Here is an 18826-nt window from a genome sequence, read left to right as displayed (position 1 = left end):
AGTCGCTGGTAATATTATAGTTGCATCTGCTAGATCCAACCATCTTCAACAACTTTATCAAAGGCCTTGCTTCCATCATAAAATATGAAATGGGAAATTTCTCTGCATAATATTTTCAACTCCTCAGACACTGAAGCAGACCATGTTCATATACAGTGTCATGGCCATAATTTATAGCATCGGATTACCTATGGATACATCGCATTTTAAATTACACTGTGTTTTTTTTAAAGAGGAGAGATACAGACCAACAAATTACTGTGGATGTGTAAATTCATTGGCTGTCTGGGGAAAGAGTCCCTGGAGAGTTAAACCAGAGAAGCAACCCACCATACAGCTACTGGGAAGCTCTGGCCATGTCAATCATAATGCCAATGAAAGACTTCTGTTTCGAAGACCTGCTACTGTACACAGACCTTTAAGGTCCCCTTAACAGCTACATAAACATTACAGGGAAGAGTGCTGACAAGGTGTCAAGGAAGCTTCAAAGGGATGGATTCAAAGCAGGAAAAATGTGTACAAGCTGATATATATTCACCTGGGAGGTATTTCAGAATATGAGAGTGGTGGGAGTAAAGACAGAAATCTGTACGAGAGACATGTTCCTTTTCAAGAACAAAACCTTTTCAAACTGATCTGTGTACTTCAATGGAAGAGGTACATTAGTTAGTTGTTGTACATCTGTGAATTGGCCTAGAATCAAGCTCAAGGGTACTGCTTAACTCACAGTCAAAGAAACATCCACTAGTCACCCCTGCATTGCAAGTAAAGGATTGTCTCACTCTGGGGGCTAGAAAACAGCTAGTCAGCATGCCAGTGAGAAAGAAACAGGACAACTGAAGGAATCTCTTGTTCTCAGTGTTACCAGTCACTGTCAAAAGGAAACAAGACAAAAGAGTTTCAACTAACTTAATCAAGAATCCCAAATTGACTATCTAAATTTGAGCACTCCTCTATCAACTCCTCAAGAATGATCCAGAGATTTATCAGTACTTTTAACTTTTATCGCTTTTTTTAACTAATTTCTCATTTCTAATTTATATGTTTGTGTGACTATCTCTTCTCAGATTTAGTAACAAATTTACTTTTTTGATTGTTAAGAAATCCTGGTTAAATTAGTTACTTTTAAATCATCAATTCATTTGGGCTAGGAGTGAAGTATACCCAAGGGAGTGAATCCTTTGTAAATTAACCTTATCGCAATCAAATGAGAGGGTGAGAGTGGAAATGAAGGGAGCCAGTTCTTCCTCCTTGCCCAGGAGTTTTACAATTTGGTGTATCATGTCTGAAATCATGGTGGCATGGTGGCACAGTGGTTAGCACTGCTGCCTCACAGCGCCAGACACCTGGGTTCAATTCCCGCCTCGGGCAACTTTCTGTGTGGAGTTTGCACATTCTCCCTGTGTCTGCGTGGGTTTCCTCCAGGTGCTCCGGTTTCCTCCCACAGTCCAAAGATGTGCAGGTTAGGTGAATTGGCCATGTGCAATTGCCAGTGTCAGGTGAAGGGGTAAATGTAGGGGATTGCTCTTGGTGGGTTGCTCTTCGGAGGGTCTGTTTCCACACTGTAAGTAAACTAATCATAACTTGAAAAACAGCATCCAGGGTCTGGCTATAAGAGCAGAAAGACTTGGACAGCATTCTGATTTATGCTAAAAAAAAACAAGTAACATTTGTGCCATAGAAATAACAGACAATGACCATCTCCAACATGCAAATGTTTAACCCTCGTCCTTTGATGTTCAATGGCATTACCATTGCTGAACCTCTCACTACCAATATCTTGATGACTGCCATTGGCCTGAAACTTGATCGGGCCAATTCTTCGATTGAAAGCACAGGGCAGAGGCTAGGAAGTCTTGCTATTTGCTACCTGTCTTCAAAAGCCTGCTACCATCCAATAAACAAATTGACTCAATTGACACTCATCCATTACCTCCAATATTCACTCCCTTCACTATCAATACTCAATGCCAGCAGTGTGCACAATCTACAAGATGTACTACAGTCACTCACTAAGTCTCCTTTGACAGCACATTTCAAACCCATAACCTCTATCACCTAGAGGGACAAGAACAGCAAGTGCAGGGAAACACGACCACATATGGGTTCCCCTCCAAGCTAGACACCATCCTCATTGGAACTCAACCACAATCATCATTAATAAGTACGACTATGCACTGAAAAAATTCCATGTCACTGGTCATGGGTTTTTTGGTTCCTGTGTGGCTAATGAGATCATTCCTAGAGCTCGATCTCCCAACATATACTGAGCAGGTGTTTTCTGGAGATGGGGTTGATCATTGGCCTTGAGATCCCTGGCATTCCTTTCTCCAGTTCCTTCTCTGTATTTGCTCCTGTCTGCAAGTGTTCTCAAAGAATTGTGTACCTTCATACATGTGTACCTTCATACATGGAGGAAGGTGTAGTTTGCCTCATTAGCAAGTTTGCAGATGACACTAAGATTGGTGGAGTAGCAGATAGTGAAGGGGACTGTCAGAAAATACAGCAGAATATAGATAGATTAGAGAGTTGGGCAGATAAATCGCAGATGGAGTTCAATCCGGACAAATGCGAGATGATGCATTTTGGAAGATTCAATTCAAGACTAAACTATACAGTAAATGGAAAAGTCCTGGGGAAAATTGATGTACAGATAGATCTATGTGTTCAGTGCCATTGTTCCCTGAAGGTGGCAATGCAGGTTAGTAGAGTGATCAAGAAGATATATGGCATGCTTTCCTTCATTGGATGGGGTATTGAGTACAAGAGTTGACAGGTTATGTTACAGTTGTATAAGACTTTGGTTCAGCCACATTTGGAATACAGTAGCGCCTCGACTTACGAACTTAATCCATTCCGGGACCCTGTTCACGAACCTAAAAGTTTGCGAACTGAATCAATTTTTCCCATTGTTCGGATAGCATAAGAGTGCTTGGACGTAGCAACAAACGCTGTTCACAGCACACGTGCCAAAGACGAACTGAATGAGATCACGCAGGGACCGAGAGCTTTTGCATTCAGAGCACGCGTAGCAAAGCAGAACAATGAAACCACGTGGTCGCACACGGGCTTTTTGCGTTCGTACCTTGAATTTCGTACGTACGTTGAAGCAAAATTTTATGTACAAACCTGTTCATAAACCAATTTGTTCATGAATGGGGTCGTTCGTATGTCGAGGTGCTACTGTACTGTGTACAGTTCTGGTCGCAAAGGATGTGGATGCTTTGGAGAGGGTGCAGAGGAGGTTCCCCAGGATGTTGCCTGATATGGAGGGTGCTAGCTATGAGGAGAGGTTGAGTAGATTAGGATTATTTTCATTGGAAAGACGGAGGTTGGGGGGGACCTGATTGAGGCCTACAAAATCATGAGCGATATAGACAGAGTGGATAGCAAGGAGATTTTTCCCAGAGTGGGGGACTCAATTGCTAGGGGTCATGAGTTCAAACCTCAAACATCCGGCAGGAGGAACATTCCACTGCCTGCGCTGCCATTACTCTACACTTCGTCTCCAAAACAAGAACACTGAGTAGCTTACCTGTGGACTTTAAAGTTAGGTTAGAGGAGGAGGATGGGACGGAGGCCTGGGGTCTAGAACACACCCACTCAAATATCAATCACTTATCTTCCCGACTAGCTCTGCGCTCCAACTTCACTTCCGCCCAGCTCGCGCTGCTCTCTGCTGTGAAAAGACCGTTGGCGTTGAGGTAAGTTCTTAAATATCAATCACTTACCTTCCCGACTAGCTCTGCGCTCCAACTTCACTTCCGCCCAGCTCGCGCCGCTCTCTGCTGTGAAAAGACCGTTGGCGCCGAGGTAATCTGCATTACTTGCATTGAAAGCTTAGTTTTAATGTGGACATTTTAGATTGGTCCTGCCAAAAACAAATCAGGCATATCTGCTTTGTAATTTTTTTAAAATTCATTCATAGGACATGGATATCACTGGCTGGCCAGCATTTATTGCCCATCTTTAGTTGCCTTTGAGAAAGTGGTGGAAAGCTACCTTCTTGAACTGCTGCAATTCATGTGTTATAAGTTGATGCACAATACCCTCTGGGAGGGAATTATGATCCAGCGACAGGGAAGAAACAGCTATGTATTTCCAAGTCAGGATTATGAGTGGCTGGGAGGGGAACTTGCAGTTGGTGATGTTCCCAAATATCTGCTGTCTTGTCCTTCTAGATAGAAATGGTTGTGGCTTTGGAAGGTGCTGTCTGAGGATCTTTGGTGAATTTCTGCAGTGTATCTTGTAGACAGCACACACTGCTGCTACTACGTGTCAATGGTGGAGTGAGTGGATGCTTGTGGATGAGGTACCAGTCAAGTGGACTGCTTTGTCCTGGATAGTGTCAAGCTTCTTGACTGTTGTTGGAGCTACATCCATCCAGGCAAGTGGGGAGTATTCCATTGCACTCCTGACTCGTCCTTGTGGATCATGATCAGGCTTTGGGGAATCAAGAAATGAATAACTTGCCACAGTATTCCTAGCCTCAGTATTTATATGGTGAGTGGAGTTGAATTTCTGGTCACTGGTCAATAGGATATTGACAGTGGGTAATGGTAACACTATTGAATGTCAAGGAGTGGTATTTAGATTGCATCTTATTGGGGATGGTAATATACCTGGCATTTGTGTGACATGAATATTACTTACTGCTTATTAGCTGAAGTCTGCATATTTTCCAGTTTTTGATGCATTTGAAAATGGACTGCTTGATATGAAGCTGAATTTTTAAAACATTTGATCTTTAAAGGAAATGTTAAGCTTTTGTTTGTTTTGGAATATATTTTAGAATAGACTACTATGAAAGTTTGTTGGTATTTTGCAGAAAAAAAATCAAAACACATGTGTTGAGAAAGACCCCTCTGCAACTCAGCTAGAGTATTTCATGGTTAAGATGAACGAACACATCATCCTCCGAGGTGGGAGGACGTGACCTTAACTCTCATTGAAAATGCCATCTCTGCAGATATCATCACAGTAAAGAATCTGAAACAAAACTTGTTGTTTGCTGTCCCTCAATTCAAGGATGGCTTATGCTCAGTGTCACAAGTTTCTGCAGTCTTCATGTGACTTTACAGGCCAATTCTTGACCCACAGATCTTTGGGTACAAGAGGCAGGATACAGTGGCAGAGATGGTGGGATCTCGAATGCAGCATCTGCTTCCTTTTTCTTTTCTGCTGCCACTTTGTCTCATTATAAAGACATTGTGACTCAAACCGTGGTACAGCTTGGTGGACAAATTGTCACCATTCTAGTCAATTAGTAGCAATCTCCTTTCAGTTATTGATATCAAGGCAGTTATGTTTCAAAGAGAGCAGGATATACGGCTTTAGATCCTGCCTTATTCACTCACCCAATTTACCCAGGTTCAGGCCTCAATGATTGCACCTGTGTGGCCACTAAGGTACTGATTAGCTGTCCAGTGTCCAGAAGAATTTCCAGTTCCTCAGAAAACAGGCTGCAATGATAACAAGATCTTACCCTTTGTGTGCACTCAATTTCCTGGCAGATGCTATGACAGCTTCATTCCACACCAGCCCAGGCTATCTCAGCACCTCATTCCAACTTTAACTTTGCACATCAACCTAAGATCAAGGAAAATTCCTTAAAGGGATGGTTACTGACTTGTTTACCAGAGTTCCATTCAGGGGCACAGAGGTGATACATTCAATGCACCTGGTCAATAGGACACCCATTGAAATGCCCACCTAACTTCTGACGATGCACCTCCAGTTCCTCGTCCAGTCAGGTAAGGCCCTACTGTACACTTGCGCTGCATTCTCTATCACATAGACCTTTAGAATGATGTGGACCTTGAGGGCAACGAGGCCACAGACAGACAGTTGTTACGAAAGGAGCAAAAACAGGAGCTGAGACAGGAGGAAGAACTGGAAGTAGAGAAAGATTATACTGAACAGAAAGCTGCTCCTCCTACTTGTGAAACATATCCTCCTCTTACCAACCTCCTTCATGGCCTGCACTGTTCCATCCAAGTCACCATCAATGGACTAGATATTTGGATCCCTCTAAATTGAAGGCTTTGTTTCTAACAACGGATCTCTCCATCATGATACTTAATTGGGCCAGTTGGAATGTCTAGCTAGAATCAGAAGTCTACGGCATGAAAAAAGGCCCCTCAGCCCATTAGAAATGAATCTTGCAATTCATCTGACTCACTTCCATTCTTGCTGTCGTTGGCTCTTTAAATGGAAAGTATTCCTGCTTCCAAAGCAGTTACTGGCTTAGTCCTGTGAAAAGTCAGAACTTTTAATCAATTTGTCACTAGGCAAAATCAAATGCAGTTCCTGCTTCCTGTCTCCATGAAAAAAAAATAGTAGATTAACTACTTCTGAATGAAAAGACAGCACTGACAGTCATCACTTTCCATTATTTTTAGATTGAAAATAGAATTATGCTTGTTGAATGAAGTATTGCATTTGATCAGAAGAGCATTTCGGACATTCCCTTTTAATCAAGAATGGTTTTGAGTTACACATCATACACATCATACTTTAAGGAAATTAAAAGCTGACTCGTTCTCCTCCTTGAATTGTTGCTGATAAATTTAAAAAATGGTGACCCGATATTGACCAAAACTTTTTCCTGTAGCTAACATTATTCTTTGAAGATTTATTTACCTCCTCCAATTTTAGGTTTGGTTAAAAGTAATAAAACCGGGTCTAGTGAAAAAAAAAACAGTAAAGAATTCTTTTTGCGCTAATGGAGCGAATTGATTTTGTGTAAAATATTGCGATTGCACTGGATCTTGCTGCAATATAGATACAGTGTTATTGAAATTCCTTTCATCTTCTCATCATCAATAACCACTCCATATGCAACCATCCATGCATGATTTACAGGCAGATCTATCAAACTGAGCTCACTCGTATTGGCATATTAAAACAGGGAATCATTAGAAGGATTCCTATCTTCTGCCTGGCCTTTAAACTTTGGATGGTGCTGATTTACATCTTGTCCTGATTACTGGTTAATGTATGAAGTTTTCAAAGAACACAAACTCAGCTGTATCAAAAGTGTACAAATATTCAAGTTCTTTAAGGATTACGTTGTATTGGAGAGAGACTTAAGGCAAATCTAAAATAATATGATATGCATGTTAATTTAAGTGTTTTAAAATGGAGCCTCAGACCAAAACATTGTACTTGAATTTGCCCCCTTGCCACAGTTGTTTTATCCATGTATCTTTCCAATTTATTAAAGGGAAAATATAAAAATAAAAATTGACATTTGATAATGTGACATTTTGTAATACAATGTACAATATACAATAAAAAGTGCTGACAAAATACTTTTATCTATTCTGACCTGCACTTTCCCACATTTAACAGAATATGCAATTAAAAAAGGGGGAAAAATCATTAGCCAGCTTTCCTCAGTTCCCCAGGAGCAGACAATGCCTGCAGACAATTACATGTGTGCAAGAATTTCTTCAGTGAAAGAGTCAAAGTGAGTTGGGTAGGTAGTCAAAGCATTGTCTGTTCTCCGGAAATTCGAGTAAGTATATGCAATGCTGCTCATTAGCAAATGTATCACCCTTAGATGAAATTGAACTTAACTGCTGGACACTACTGGATTTACAGTCAATTGTATATAATGCCTTTTTTTCTGTTGATTTAAATTTAACTGAATATCCAGTGCTAAAAGTAACCACTCACTCCAAAGATGTCAGACATGGTTCAGTCGCTAGCACTATTGTTTCTGGGTCACAAGAGTCTCGGTTCAAGTACACTATAGACGGAGTAATGCAGTGTTGTATGTGCTGCCTTCCAGATGAAATATTAATCCAAGACTCCAACTAACTGTTTGAGTGGATGCAAGAAATCCTATGGCATTAAACTTAAGAAGCACAGGACCATAATCCATGGTGCTCTGGCCAATATTTATCCTTTAATCCACATCACCAAGTAAATTATTTGGCCATTAACACATTGCACTTCGTGGAGTTTTGCTGTGGGCATCTTGACTGCTATACTTTCGACCATACAACAATGACTACATTTTAAGAGTACTTCCTTGGCTGTAAATTGCTATATAATGTTTGATGGTCATGAAAAGTGCAATATAAAAGTAAATCTTTTTTTTATCAAAGTCTCAAAAGCTTTGGTACAAAGCAACCTGCTTCATTAGTTCCCAAGGATGCTTTGGAGTTGGTGTAGCTACATCCCAGCAAGAGTGCTGTCTCTTTGAACAGACTCCTGAAGATAAAATGGGAAGTCATTGCAAGGGTAGCAGATTATTAGTCCAGAAGTGTTCAATACAATCAACTAATAGATGGTCCGAGTTTGATTATCTAAAGTTATTGTGGTTTCAGGCAGTATGCCACTTCCAATTATGTTACAGCTGCGGTCCATTTATCATTTCCTAAAAAGGTTTAGACATGTTTACACAGGGTTCGACTTAGAAAATCAACAGTGCAAGCACAACTTATGCTCAAAATTGTGCTTTATCTTACTTTTTTGTCCAAATTGATCTGCATGTCGCTGGACATAAAATGTTGCCAAACATCAATGAAATTGGGGAGCATTTTAGAATGTTTCTTAAAACTTTTTCTTGTAAAAAAATGAACTTATGTTTAGGAATGGTAACTTGATGCAGTTTATTAAAATTGGCATAACATGAAAAAAATCTTTTAAATGGTGTGATTAGTTCACCACCTGTAAGTAACCTCATCTTAAAATAACTTGAAATTACTTCATAGTTTTTCAAAGAGCTATTGAGTAGTTATACCAGTGTTCAGAAATCAGTTACTTAGCAAATAAATATAACTTGCACAGTCAAAATCTTTTGAACATGTCTATTAGTTTCCTTTGCTGAAAATGTGTTGCTGGAAAAGCGCAGCAGGTCAGGCAGCATCCAAGGAGCATTTCCAGCAACACATTTTCAGCTAAGATGTCACCTTTTGTTATAAAACCTTAAGTTATCTCAGGAAGGTGATTTAAAATAAGTTCTTGGATTTACATATTAATGAACTGAAACCTGCATTCTGAAATATGAAAGACTTAACAATCCAGGTTTGTTCAATTTATCAATGTATGACCCTGTCATCTTTTGCTATAAATTTCGTGCCTTATGATCTTATACTCCACAACCACATGATGAAGGAGCAATGCTCCGAAAGCTAGTGCTTCCAAATTAACCTATTGGACTATAATCTGGTGTTGCGTGATTTTTAACTTTATCCTCAAATGGGCATGGCCTCTCATCAGGTTAATCGCCATTACAAAGTTCCACTAATTTCAATTGTTTGCAATCCTTCAAGAAGGCTCTTAAGATTAAATTAGTACATTCAAGTGAAAGGAAACTAATAGGAGAAAGTGAGGACTGCAGATGCTGGAGATCAGAGCTGAAAATGTGTTGCTGGAAATGCTCCTTGGATGCTGCCTGACCTGCTGCGCTTTTCCAGCAACACATTTTCAGCTCTGATCTCCAGCATCTGCAGTCCTCACTTTCTCCTATTAGTTTCCTTTCACTTGAATGTACTAATTTAATCTTAAGAGCCTTCTTGAAGGATTGCAAACAATTGAAATTAGTGGAACTTTGTAATGGCGATTAACCTGATGAGAGGCCATGCCCATTTGAGGATAAAGTTAAAAATCACGCAACACCAGATTATAGTCCAATAGGTTAATTTGGAAGCACTAGCTTTCGGAGCATTGCTCCTTCATCATGTGGTTGTGGAGTATAAGATCATAAGGCACGAAATTTATAGCAAAAGATGACAGGGTCATACATTGATAAATTGAACAAACCTGGATTGTTAAGTCTTTCATATTTCAGAATGCAGGTTTCAGTTCATTAATATGTAAATCCAAGAACTTATTTTAAATCACCTTCCTGAGATAACTTAGGGTTTTATAACAAAAGGTGACATCTTAGCTCAGAAAATGCATTAAAGATGTGAGGTCAGAGTCTGTCTGTATCCCAATCTTGCATCAGACTGGTTCTATTTCCAAAGTAGAATTTACAAAATATTACATGTATTGACTGCCTGTAGATTGTACATTTTTTGAGCAAAATAGAATGTATGTGCAAATATAATTTTACAAATACAAATTCACCCCATAATCCTGTATGTATGTGTGCATGCATGAGAGAGAGAGTGTGTGCGTATGAATATGAGTGCAGGTAAGAGAGTGTTTGTTTGCATGTGTGAAAGCTTGGTGAAGCGTGTGTGTGGGTGTGATGGAGTATAAGCCTGTGAGAGGGTATGTGCATGGGTGTGAGTGTGAGGGGTGTATGTGTATGAGAGAGGGTCTGTGTGAGTGTGTGAGTATGTATGAGAGTGTGTGTGTGTGTATGTGTGTGTACATAGTGTAGTGAGGTCACCTGTAGTGTGACATGAACCCAAGGTCTAGATTGAGGCCATCCCCATGCTACCAAACTTGGCTTTCAGCCTCTACTTGGCTACTTTGTGTTGTTGCCTAACCCAAAGTCCATCTTGAAGGACAGTCACCCGAAGATACAAGGTTTAAAGGTGAAAAGCAGAAGTGTAGGGAAGGTTTTGGCGAGGTGCTCATCCTCATTGATAATGTGATGCAGGCTGTGAAGAACATGGTGTAGTTTCTTGGCTCCTGGGCAGGCTAGTACTCGGCAAAGTTCAGTACCCACGGGGATGGCCTCAACTGGGACTCAATCTTGAATTCATGTTAAACTACAGGTGGTCCCTTTGTTTCTCTCTCTCCCTTCTCTCTCTCTCTCCAATGGAGTGAATTTGTATTTGCATAATTATATTTGCAGATACATTCTATTTTGCTCAAAAAATGCACAATCTGCAGTCACACAATGCAGGCAGTCAAACAATGTAATATTTTGTAAATTCTACTTTGGAAATAGAACCAGTCTGACTCAAGACTGGGATACAGACAGACTCGGACCTCATATCTTTAATGCTTTGTCTGAGCTGAGATGTCACCTTTTGTTACAAAACCTTATGTTATCTCGGGAAGGTGACTTAAAAGAAGTTTTGGGAATTACATATTAATGAACCGAAACATGCATTCTAAAAGATGAAAGACTTAACAATCCAGTTTTGTTCAATATATCACAGTATGACACTGTAATATAAAAATTATGTATCTTATGAGCTTATATTTCACAACTACCTGATGAAGGAGCAGCGCTCCAAAAGCTAGTGCTTCCAAATAGACCCGTTGGACTATAACCTGGTGTTGTGTGATTTTTAACTTTGTCCACCCCAGTCCGACACCGGATCCTCCACATCATTCAAGGATAATGTACTTTGTGCTTAAATGTTCTGCTATCTGTTATGCTTGTTTTGATGACGTCAGGCATATTCCATTGAAAAAGCAATGTAACGTGGTGGAAACTCCTCTTCAGTGCATGCATACTCAATGGATTACATACATTCACACTTTGCAACGTGTTGATAATGAAATACTCACAAGTATCAGGTTTGAGTAAACCATGAGAATTCCTGAAGTACTGCGGGTTTTCAATCACAGGAATCTTTGTCATCCCAATGATAACTGCATCGGGTCCACCTTCTGAGGAGGATGGAGTGTTGCTGCCATTAGTTACATGATGTAATGGACTGGCTGAATCATCATCAGTGCTGATTACTGAAGAAGGACCTAGAAGTAGTTTACATTCATCAAACCTATATATATAACAATGTAAATACTTCAATAGCAGAATTAATGACAAAAATAGCTCAGATCACCAGTGTATAATTTTTGAAGAAAATAAATAGATTTTGTTTGTTGAATATCTGTACTCTTTGAAATACTTCATGTAAATGCTGGAGAATGAGATATTAATTGGATTTCTGGAGCAATACATTATCAGTCCTCAAAGATTAAGCTTTGCCATTCCCCACTCAGCAAAAGAACACTGTGATAGTAGCAATAAACACTCTCCATTAATATTACTATTAATATTGCACAATCCAATTTAACTGCCCTACATGCCAACATTTTTAAAAAACAGTTTTAAAAAAAACTGCCACACATTCAAAATGGCTGGCAATTCAAAAAGAAGTGCAAAGCGAAGCAAATGCAGTGTCCATAAGCTTTAGAATGAAAAAAATAATGGTAATTTTCCTTTTTGTTACATTTGCTTTCAAAACTTTTAATGGTGTTTTGGATCACATGGCAGAATTTAGTATGTTGGTCTACAAAATATAATAGCACATGAAATGTAATTACAATGAGAGTGCATTGAAATATGAGCTTGTCTTGATCAAAGGTCCAGGAACATCCAATATTTCATCAGTCTTGTTAATATACAAGGGTGAATAACAGGAACATAAAAATGCACTTTTGCTCTAAATTTAGATATTTCAAAAGAGAAATGTGAGCATAATTTATTTCATAGAGTTTGATAGACAGCATCTCTGGAAATATAGATTTTTGATATTTTCTGATGTAAGTTGCAGTCTGCTTGCTTTTGAAACCAAAACTAATGGTAAATGAAATGCATTCAATGCTCAATTGAATCTGCTAACAATACTAAATCATCTACACAAAAAGCATACGTTTTAAAAGTGCTCAGAAATGATGCTCCAAGACATTTTTATAATAACACTGATGAAGACATTGATCTGGATCAGTTGCAGTGAACAATTTTACCAGCATTTCTGTTCCAAGAAATAACTTCAAAAGCTTCAGCCTTGCCTTTATAAAGACCTTATAACTGAAAACCAACCAGCTCTTTTTCCAAGGTATGGTGATAGACTCAAGAATCATTGAGAAAATTCATTTGTGATTTTATTGCACAAGGAATGTAAATAATATTTTATAAAACTGGTCATAAGACAGATAATGATTTTGACAATTATGAACTCTAACAATTCTGAGGAGTTAAACACTCATCTTCGGAAGTGCATCCCCATTGCACTAATTCCACTACTTTCAAACTGACTAACACTGCATCTGCCATGGTTGAGATAGCTTGTTATGAGCACAATTGTGAATAAAGCTAAGAAATAGAATTGTTGAGATCTGAATTAATTTCACTTAAGGCATTTACAGTGGAGAGGAAAAAAATCACAATTCTGGACTTAACACTGTCTAAGCTAATATCCTATAATGGAAACATTTCTTTCTTTCTTAAACTAATGTTTCAAGCCACAATATATTGAAGGCTGCTCTATTTAAAACAAAATAACATGCAATGTCACATTTTCCCAGTTACTATATCTTAAATATGAATATAAGGGTTCCAATTGGTTCTCGTCTCAGTGGCTAACTATTCATTAAGGTGTAAAACTGAACCATCCAGAAAAGTCCCAGGCTCAAAATCTGCTCCAACACTGAACATAGACAGTGTGGTGATGAAAACACTATACTTGTTCTCATGGGCAATAAAATCACCCAGGTTTCTCATTCAGTTGGTCTGTCTGACAATCCCAACTATTATGCATACAAATGGTTGGGAGATCAGGACAGGACTGCAGTACACCCATATGATCAAATAATCTGCTGGCATTTTCCTTGTTGAACACAAAATCAATGAAGAAATGCTGTTGATTGGTCTCACGCTCACAGCCACCTGCAGAGATATTGTCATGGCACGTATTTAGTGGTTAGAATAATGGCAGAATTTGTAAATGGTGAGATATTGGGCACGAACAATATGCAGCCAGGGTAGGGGTTTCAAAATTCTAAATCACCACAGGGCAAGTTTGCAGATGCAACCTGTTGCAAACATCCCACACCTGACTCCAGTTGGAAAACCTTTAGAAGGAAGTCGGTGGGTATGCACAATGAAATACTTGGTGCAATTGTCAGGCCTGCTTGAATTCATCAATGTCAAGAATTTTGCACAGGACATTGCAAAAGGCATGGATTCCATCCTATCCAGCTTAGAAGTAGAGGGGGGGGGGGGGGGGGTCAACTCAACTACCACATTATGTGGTGAAAATGTGTTGCTGGAAAAGCGCAGCAGGTAAGGCAGCATCTAAGGAACAGGAGAATCGATGTTTCAGGCATAAGCCCTTCTTCCTACCACATTATGTGGACCTAACCAGAGTAACCAATGTTTGATTACTGATACCTGAGTTTCCATTTCACTACAAGCAGAAACCTTGTATTGTCAGAGTGCTACAGTAGTAACTCAGAAGTTATGCAATGTCAATTTGCTTCTGAGGATGCTCATCCTTCTCCATGGAGGTGTTATGAAATTGAAAATATGTACTGTACCTTTAAGAGAGAATGACAAGCATGTAGCAGGCACAATTGAAAGATGTAACATTTTAGCTGTAACCTAGATACCTCATTGTTTTCACAGCAGTTCAAATTTAACCCATTAGTTTAAATTATGCCCCAAGATACTAAAACCCAATTGAATTTGAATTTTACTGTTTTGACAAAATCAAACCAATGAGACAATCCAATGTTTTGAGGTAAAAAGAGCAGGTACTTTGGACAGTTAGCAGAGAAAGAGCGCCACCTGCCATTGTTCACATAGACTGACTGAAAACTCTCTTAAAAAAGAAAGTAGCTTTTTCATGTGAACCATCTTTTCTAGATTAGATGAGATTATTTACAGTGTGGAAACAGGCCCTTCGGCTCAACAAGTCCACACCGGCCCACCGAAGCGTAACCCACCCAGACCCACTCTCCTACATTTACCCCTTCACCTAACACTATGGGCAATTTAGCATGGCCAATTCACCTAACCTGCACATTTTTGGATTGTGGGAGGAAACCAGAGCACCCGGAGGAAACCCACGCAGACACGGGGAGAATGTGCAAACTCCACACAGTCAGTCGCCTGAGGTGGGAATTGAACCCTGGTCTCTGGCGCTGTGAGGCAGCAGTGCTAACCACTGTGCCACTGTGCCGTCCACATCTTTACAGCAGAAAATTGAGGATGACCCAGCGAGATCTACAAACAGAGGAAGATCAATGCTGTCGGATTTTGAAATCTGAGTTGCTGTAAATTTAATAGGGGCTTTATCAGATCAGTATATTGTTATAGAGTGGGAGGTAGGTAACAAATTTTTAAGACAAAGGAGGCTTAGAGTTGTAAATAGTTATTGTTTAATGATCACTTTTGGAGCTAAAGAATAAAATATTTTTTATAGATCCTGCATCTTTCAAAATTATAACTTCCTTCCTCTCTCCCCCTGTTCTTTCTGAGTAAACTTTACCCACAGAAGTGAATTCTTTGTACAGATCAGGCACAAACTCCATACCCAGAGTGAAATTTGGATAGTTCTCTGTCACCCATACTTTAACAGATTATGAGGCAAAGTGAACTTTTCTGTGTGTTTGATTTAATTAGCAGAATGGTTTACTACCTTGTCGTAACAGTTTGGGGGCTCGGGCCCATGGTTTGGACAAGTTTAGACAGATCTAAGCTGAGATTTGGACAGATTTGAACAGATTTGTGGTGTGAAAGATCTCAGCAGATTTAAACAATGCCAATTAGTGTCCAAAATCTTTAAATAAAATGTAGGTGAGACAATTTGTTTGATTTTGGTTACTTGTGGTTGGTTAAATTAAAACTGAGAGAAATGGCTCTCAAAATTGCTAAAGAGGTTCTGGGGTTTGAAGATGATCCCCAAATTTTCCAGGAAGGTTTAGGAGGAACGAAAAAGATCTTACTTTTAGAATTAGCAAAGAGGTTAGAATTGGGTTTAACCAAGGACAAACATAAAGCTGAAATCATAAGGGAGTTACTCAAACAAGTGCAGAAACAGACAAGTGCAGTAGAGTTAGAGAAACTTAAGTTACAATTGAGGAAAATTGAGTTACAAGATAAAGAGAGAGGAAAAAGAATGGGAAAAAGAAAGAGAAAAAGAGAGAAGAAAGAGACGCAGTCATAGAGTCATAAAGTCATAGAGATGTACAGCATGGAAACAGGCCCTTCTGACCACCCCGTCCATGCTGACCAGATATCCCAACCCAATCTAGTCCCACCTGCCAGCACCCGGCCCATATCCCTCCAAACCTATATACCCATATACTCATTATATACCCATCCAAATGCCTCTTAAATGTTGCAATTGTACCAGCCTCCACAAGAGAGAAAAAGAGAGAGAATTTGAACTTCAGAAGTTGCGAATTAGTCAGCAAAGTCAAGTCAACAGGATGGAGATTAAAAGAGAATGTAGTGATATATACAAAATGTTAAAACACTGCTATATTTTGATGAGAAAAATATCATAGCCTTCTTTATTTCATTTGAAAAATTGGTTAGGCAGATAGAGTGGTCAGAGGACTTGTGGGTAATGATATTTCAGACTAACCTGGTAGGCAGAGCTAATGAGGTATTTGCAGTGCTGTCAGATGAGGGGTCAAGACATTATGAAGAGGTTAAACAGGCTATTTTAAGTGCTTATGAATTGGTACCAGAAGCGTATAGACAGTGGTTCAGAAACACAAAGAAGGAGCCAGGTCAGACTTAATTTGAGTTCGCAAGAGTTAAACATGGTCATTTTTATAGATTGGTGTGGGTATTAAAAATAGATAAGAGGCTCTAAGAAAGATTATTCTACTGGAAGAGTTTAACAGCTCACTTCCAGAAATGATAAGAATTCATGTGGCTGAACATAAAGTTCAAGAAGTGAGAAGATCAGCAGAGATGGCAGATGAATATACATTGGTGCATACAACAAAGCTTAGCTTCTGGCAAGAATTTCATCCTGTGAGGGATAGAATTTGGGAGAAGGGGAGATCCTACACTATGAAACAAAGTGTAGAGAACACTGGTAATTGTTTATACGTGTTAAAAAAGAAGCCCAAGAGGGTGAAAAAGAGGAGAAAGGCCGAAGGTGTAACGGAGTGGGACACTGAAAATTACAGTGCCGGTGGTTTAAAATGGGCACTGCCAGAAAGTGGGACACATAAAGTCACAGTGCTGGTCGCTAAAGAAAGACACTGTGGGAAAAGATGTGGTAAAAGAAGCTAAGCCAGTGGCATTAGCAAAAATAGTAAAGGAGACACAAGAAGAGATGAGGAACTGCAGGAGAGTGCACAGCCTAGGCAGGGGCTGGGTATGGAGTTTGTGCCTGATCTGTACAAAGAATTCACTTCTGTGGGTAAAGTTTACTCAGAAAGAACAGGGGGAGAGAGGAAGGAAGTTATAATTTTGAAAGATGCAGGATCTAACCAGTCTCTAATAAATAAGAGATGAACGTATTTGCACTCTTACTGACCTGTTACCTGAGAGAGTGGTAATTTGTTGGATAGATGGACAGGAATTTAGCGTTGGAGTGCCAACTCAAAACTGGGGAAGTAATAGTGGGAGTGATTGACAGAGGGTCAATTCCAGGAATCCAGTTTGTTCTTGGGTATGATTTAGCAGGATCCAAGGTAGGAGTGACACCCCTTGGGAGACGCCCAAGGAAGACCAGGGAACTAAGAATTTAAAAGAAAAATACCCAGGTATTTTCACAGACTGTGTAGTAACAAGATCTTACTATCATAAGTCACAGCACAAAGCAAAAACTAAAGAGAAAGATGAAGGAGTTGAAGCTCAGTTTGCAGATACCATTTGATGTAATGGTGCAGGATAAATCTGAACGGCAGAGGGTCAGACAGAAGTGTTTAGGCTAATGGACTTATAATAGAAAGACGAGACAATAAAAGATCTATATGTTGATGCATACTCAGAAAAAGAATCAGAATGTATTCCCAAGGGTTATTATCTTAAAGATAGAATCCTAAGATGAAAACGGAGACCACAGCAGGTTAGTGCAGAGGAGAAATGGGCCGAAGTGCACAAGATTGTGCTGCCAGTAGCATACAGACAGGAAGTGTTATGGCAGCATGTGAATTACCAGTACGAGGTCACCTAGGTGTACGGAAGATTCAGGCTAAGGTACAAAAGCATTTGTATTGGCCTGGAATGCACAAGGATGTGGTTAACTTTTGCCATATATGTCATACATGCCAAATGTAAGCCATAGGCAGTAATAAAACCAGCACCTTTGTTGCCAATTCCCGCGTTTGAAGAACCATTCACATGGGTTATGATTGATTGTGAACGTCTCCTTCCAACAATTAAAAGTGGGAACCAGTACCTGCTAACCATAATGGATGTGTCTACCAGATTTCTGCAGCCAATTATGGAGGTTTAGGCAAAAAGGGTCGGAGAGGAGCTAATAGCTTTCTTCACGCGATACGGGCTATCCAGAGAGATTCAATCAGACCAAGAATCTAATTTTACTGCTAGGCTGTTTAAGGAAGTCATGGAGAGCTTAGGTATACTTTAAATCAGGTGCATATCATCCTGAATCCCAGGGACCTTTAGAAAGGTGGCATCAGACTCTGAAGACCATGTGAAGAACACACTGTCAGGATTACTCGAATGATTGGGATAAAGGTATCCCTTTTCCTTGTTTGCCATTGTTTGATGTGGTTCTGTGATTGGAGAGCACTTACTCAACAAAGTGTGCTAATAGCTACACTCAAATCATTTAAAATAATCAGTTTGAGCTTATCACATGGCTCATTTACATTAAATATAAGCTGCATACATTCATTCTCTATGTTTACTTTCTGCAAAAAATGGAAATATGTCCATAACATGCACTTGTATAAAAATGTCCGGGAACAAGGAGGGGACTTTAGTTTTCTGCATGGACAATGTCTCTGCCAGAGTCAGCATGTCAACAAATCAGCATCTTTCTCCTGTAGTAACTGGAAATTGTGGCGAGTCTTTGAAATTTCCATTCTTTTGCCCTAATCAGGGCAAGATGAAGAGCTTCAGTTAAAGATTCTCTCTTCAACAATATTCATATTTTGTATAACTGAACAATAGAAATATTTTTATCTCTCTTGGAATCCAGAATCTCCCTTGTGTAATAGAGTGACAAATGAGCAGATGTTGCAA

The 18826-nt window shown here is 39.5% G+C and overlaps 1 protein-coding gene across 1 annotated transcript in view; it reads right to left on the bottom strand.

Annotated features, from left to right (window-relative positions):
* Positions 1–18826, bottom strand: part of ntrk2a (neurotrophic tyrosine kinase, receptor, type 2a) — a 253300-nt gene that overhangs the window by 106237 nt on the left and 128237 nt on the right. The window contains exon 12 of the mRNA XM_043713062.1: positions 11428–11616. Within this exon, the coding sequence (XP_043568997.1) occupies positions 11428–11616 (189 nt within the window). The remainder of the gene's footprint in view (positions 1–11427; positions 11617–18826) is intronic.

The sequence above is a fragment of the Chiloscyllium plagiosum genome, chromosome 2 (assembly GCF_004010195.1).
Source record: "Chiloscyllium plagiosum isolate BGI_BamShark_2017 chromosome 2, ASM401019v2, whole genome shotgun sequence".
Lineage (NCBI taxonomy): Eukaryota > Metazoa > Chordata > Chondrichthyes > Orectolobiformes > Hemiscylliidae > Chiloscyllium > Chiloscyllium plagiosum.
Note: the sequence above shows the minus strand (reverse complement) of the source record. Positions and strands in the feature narration are given on the sequence as shown.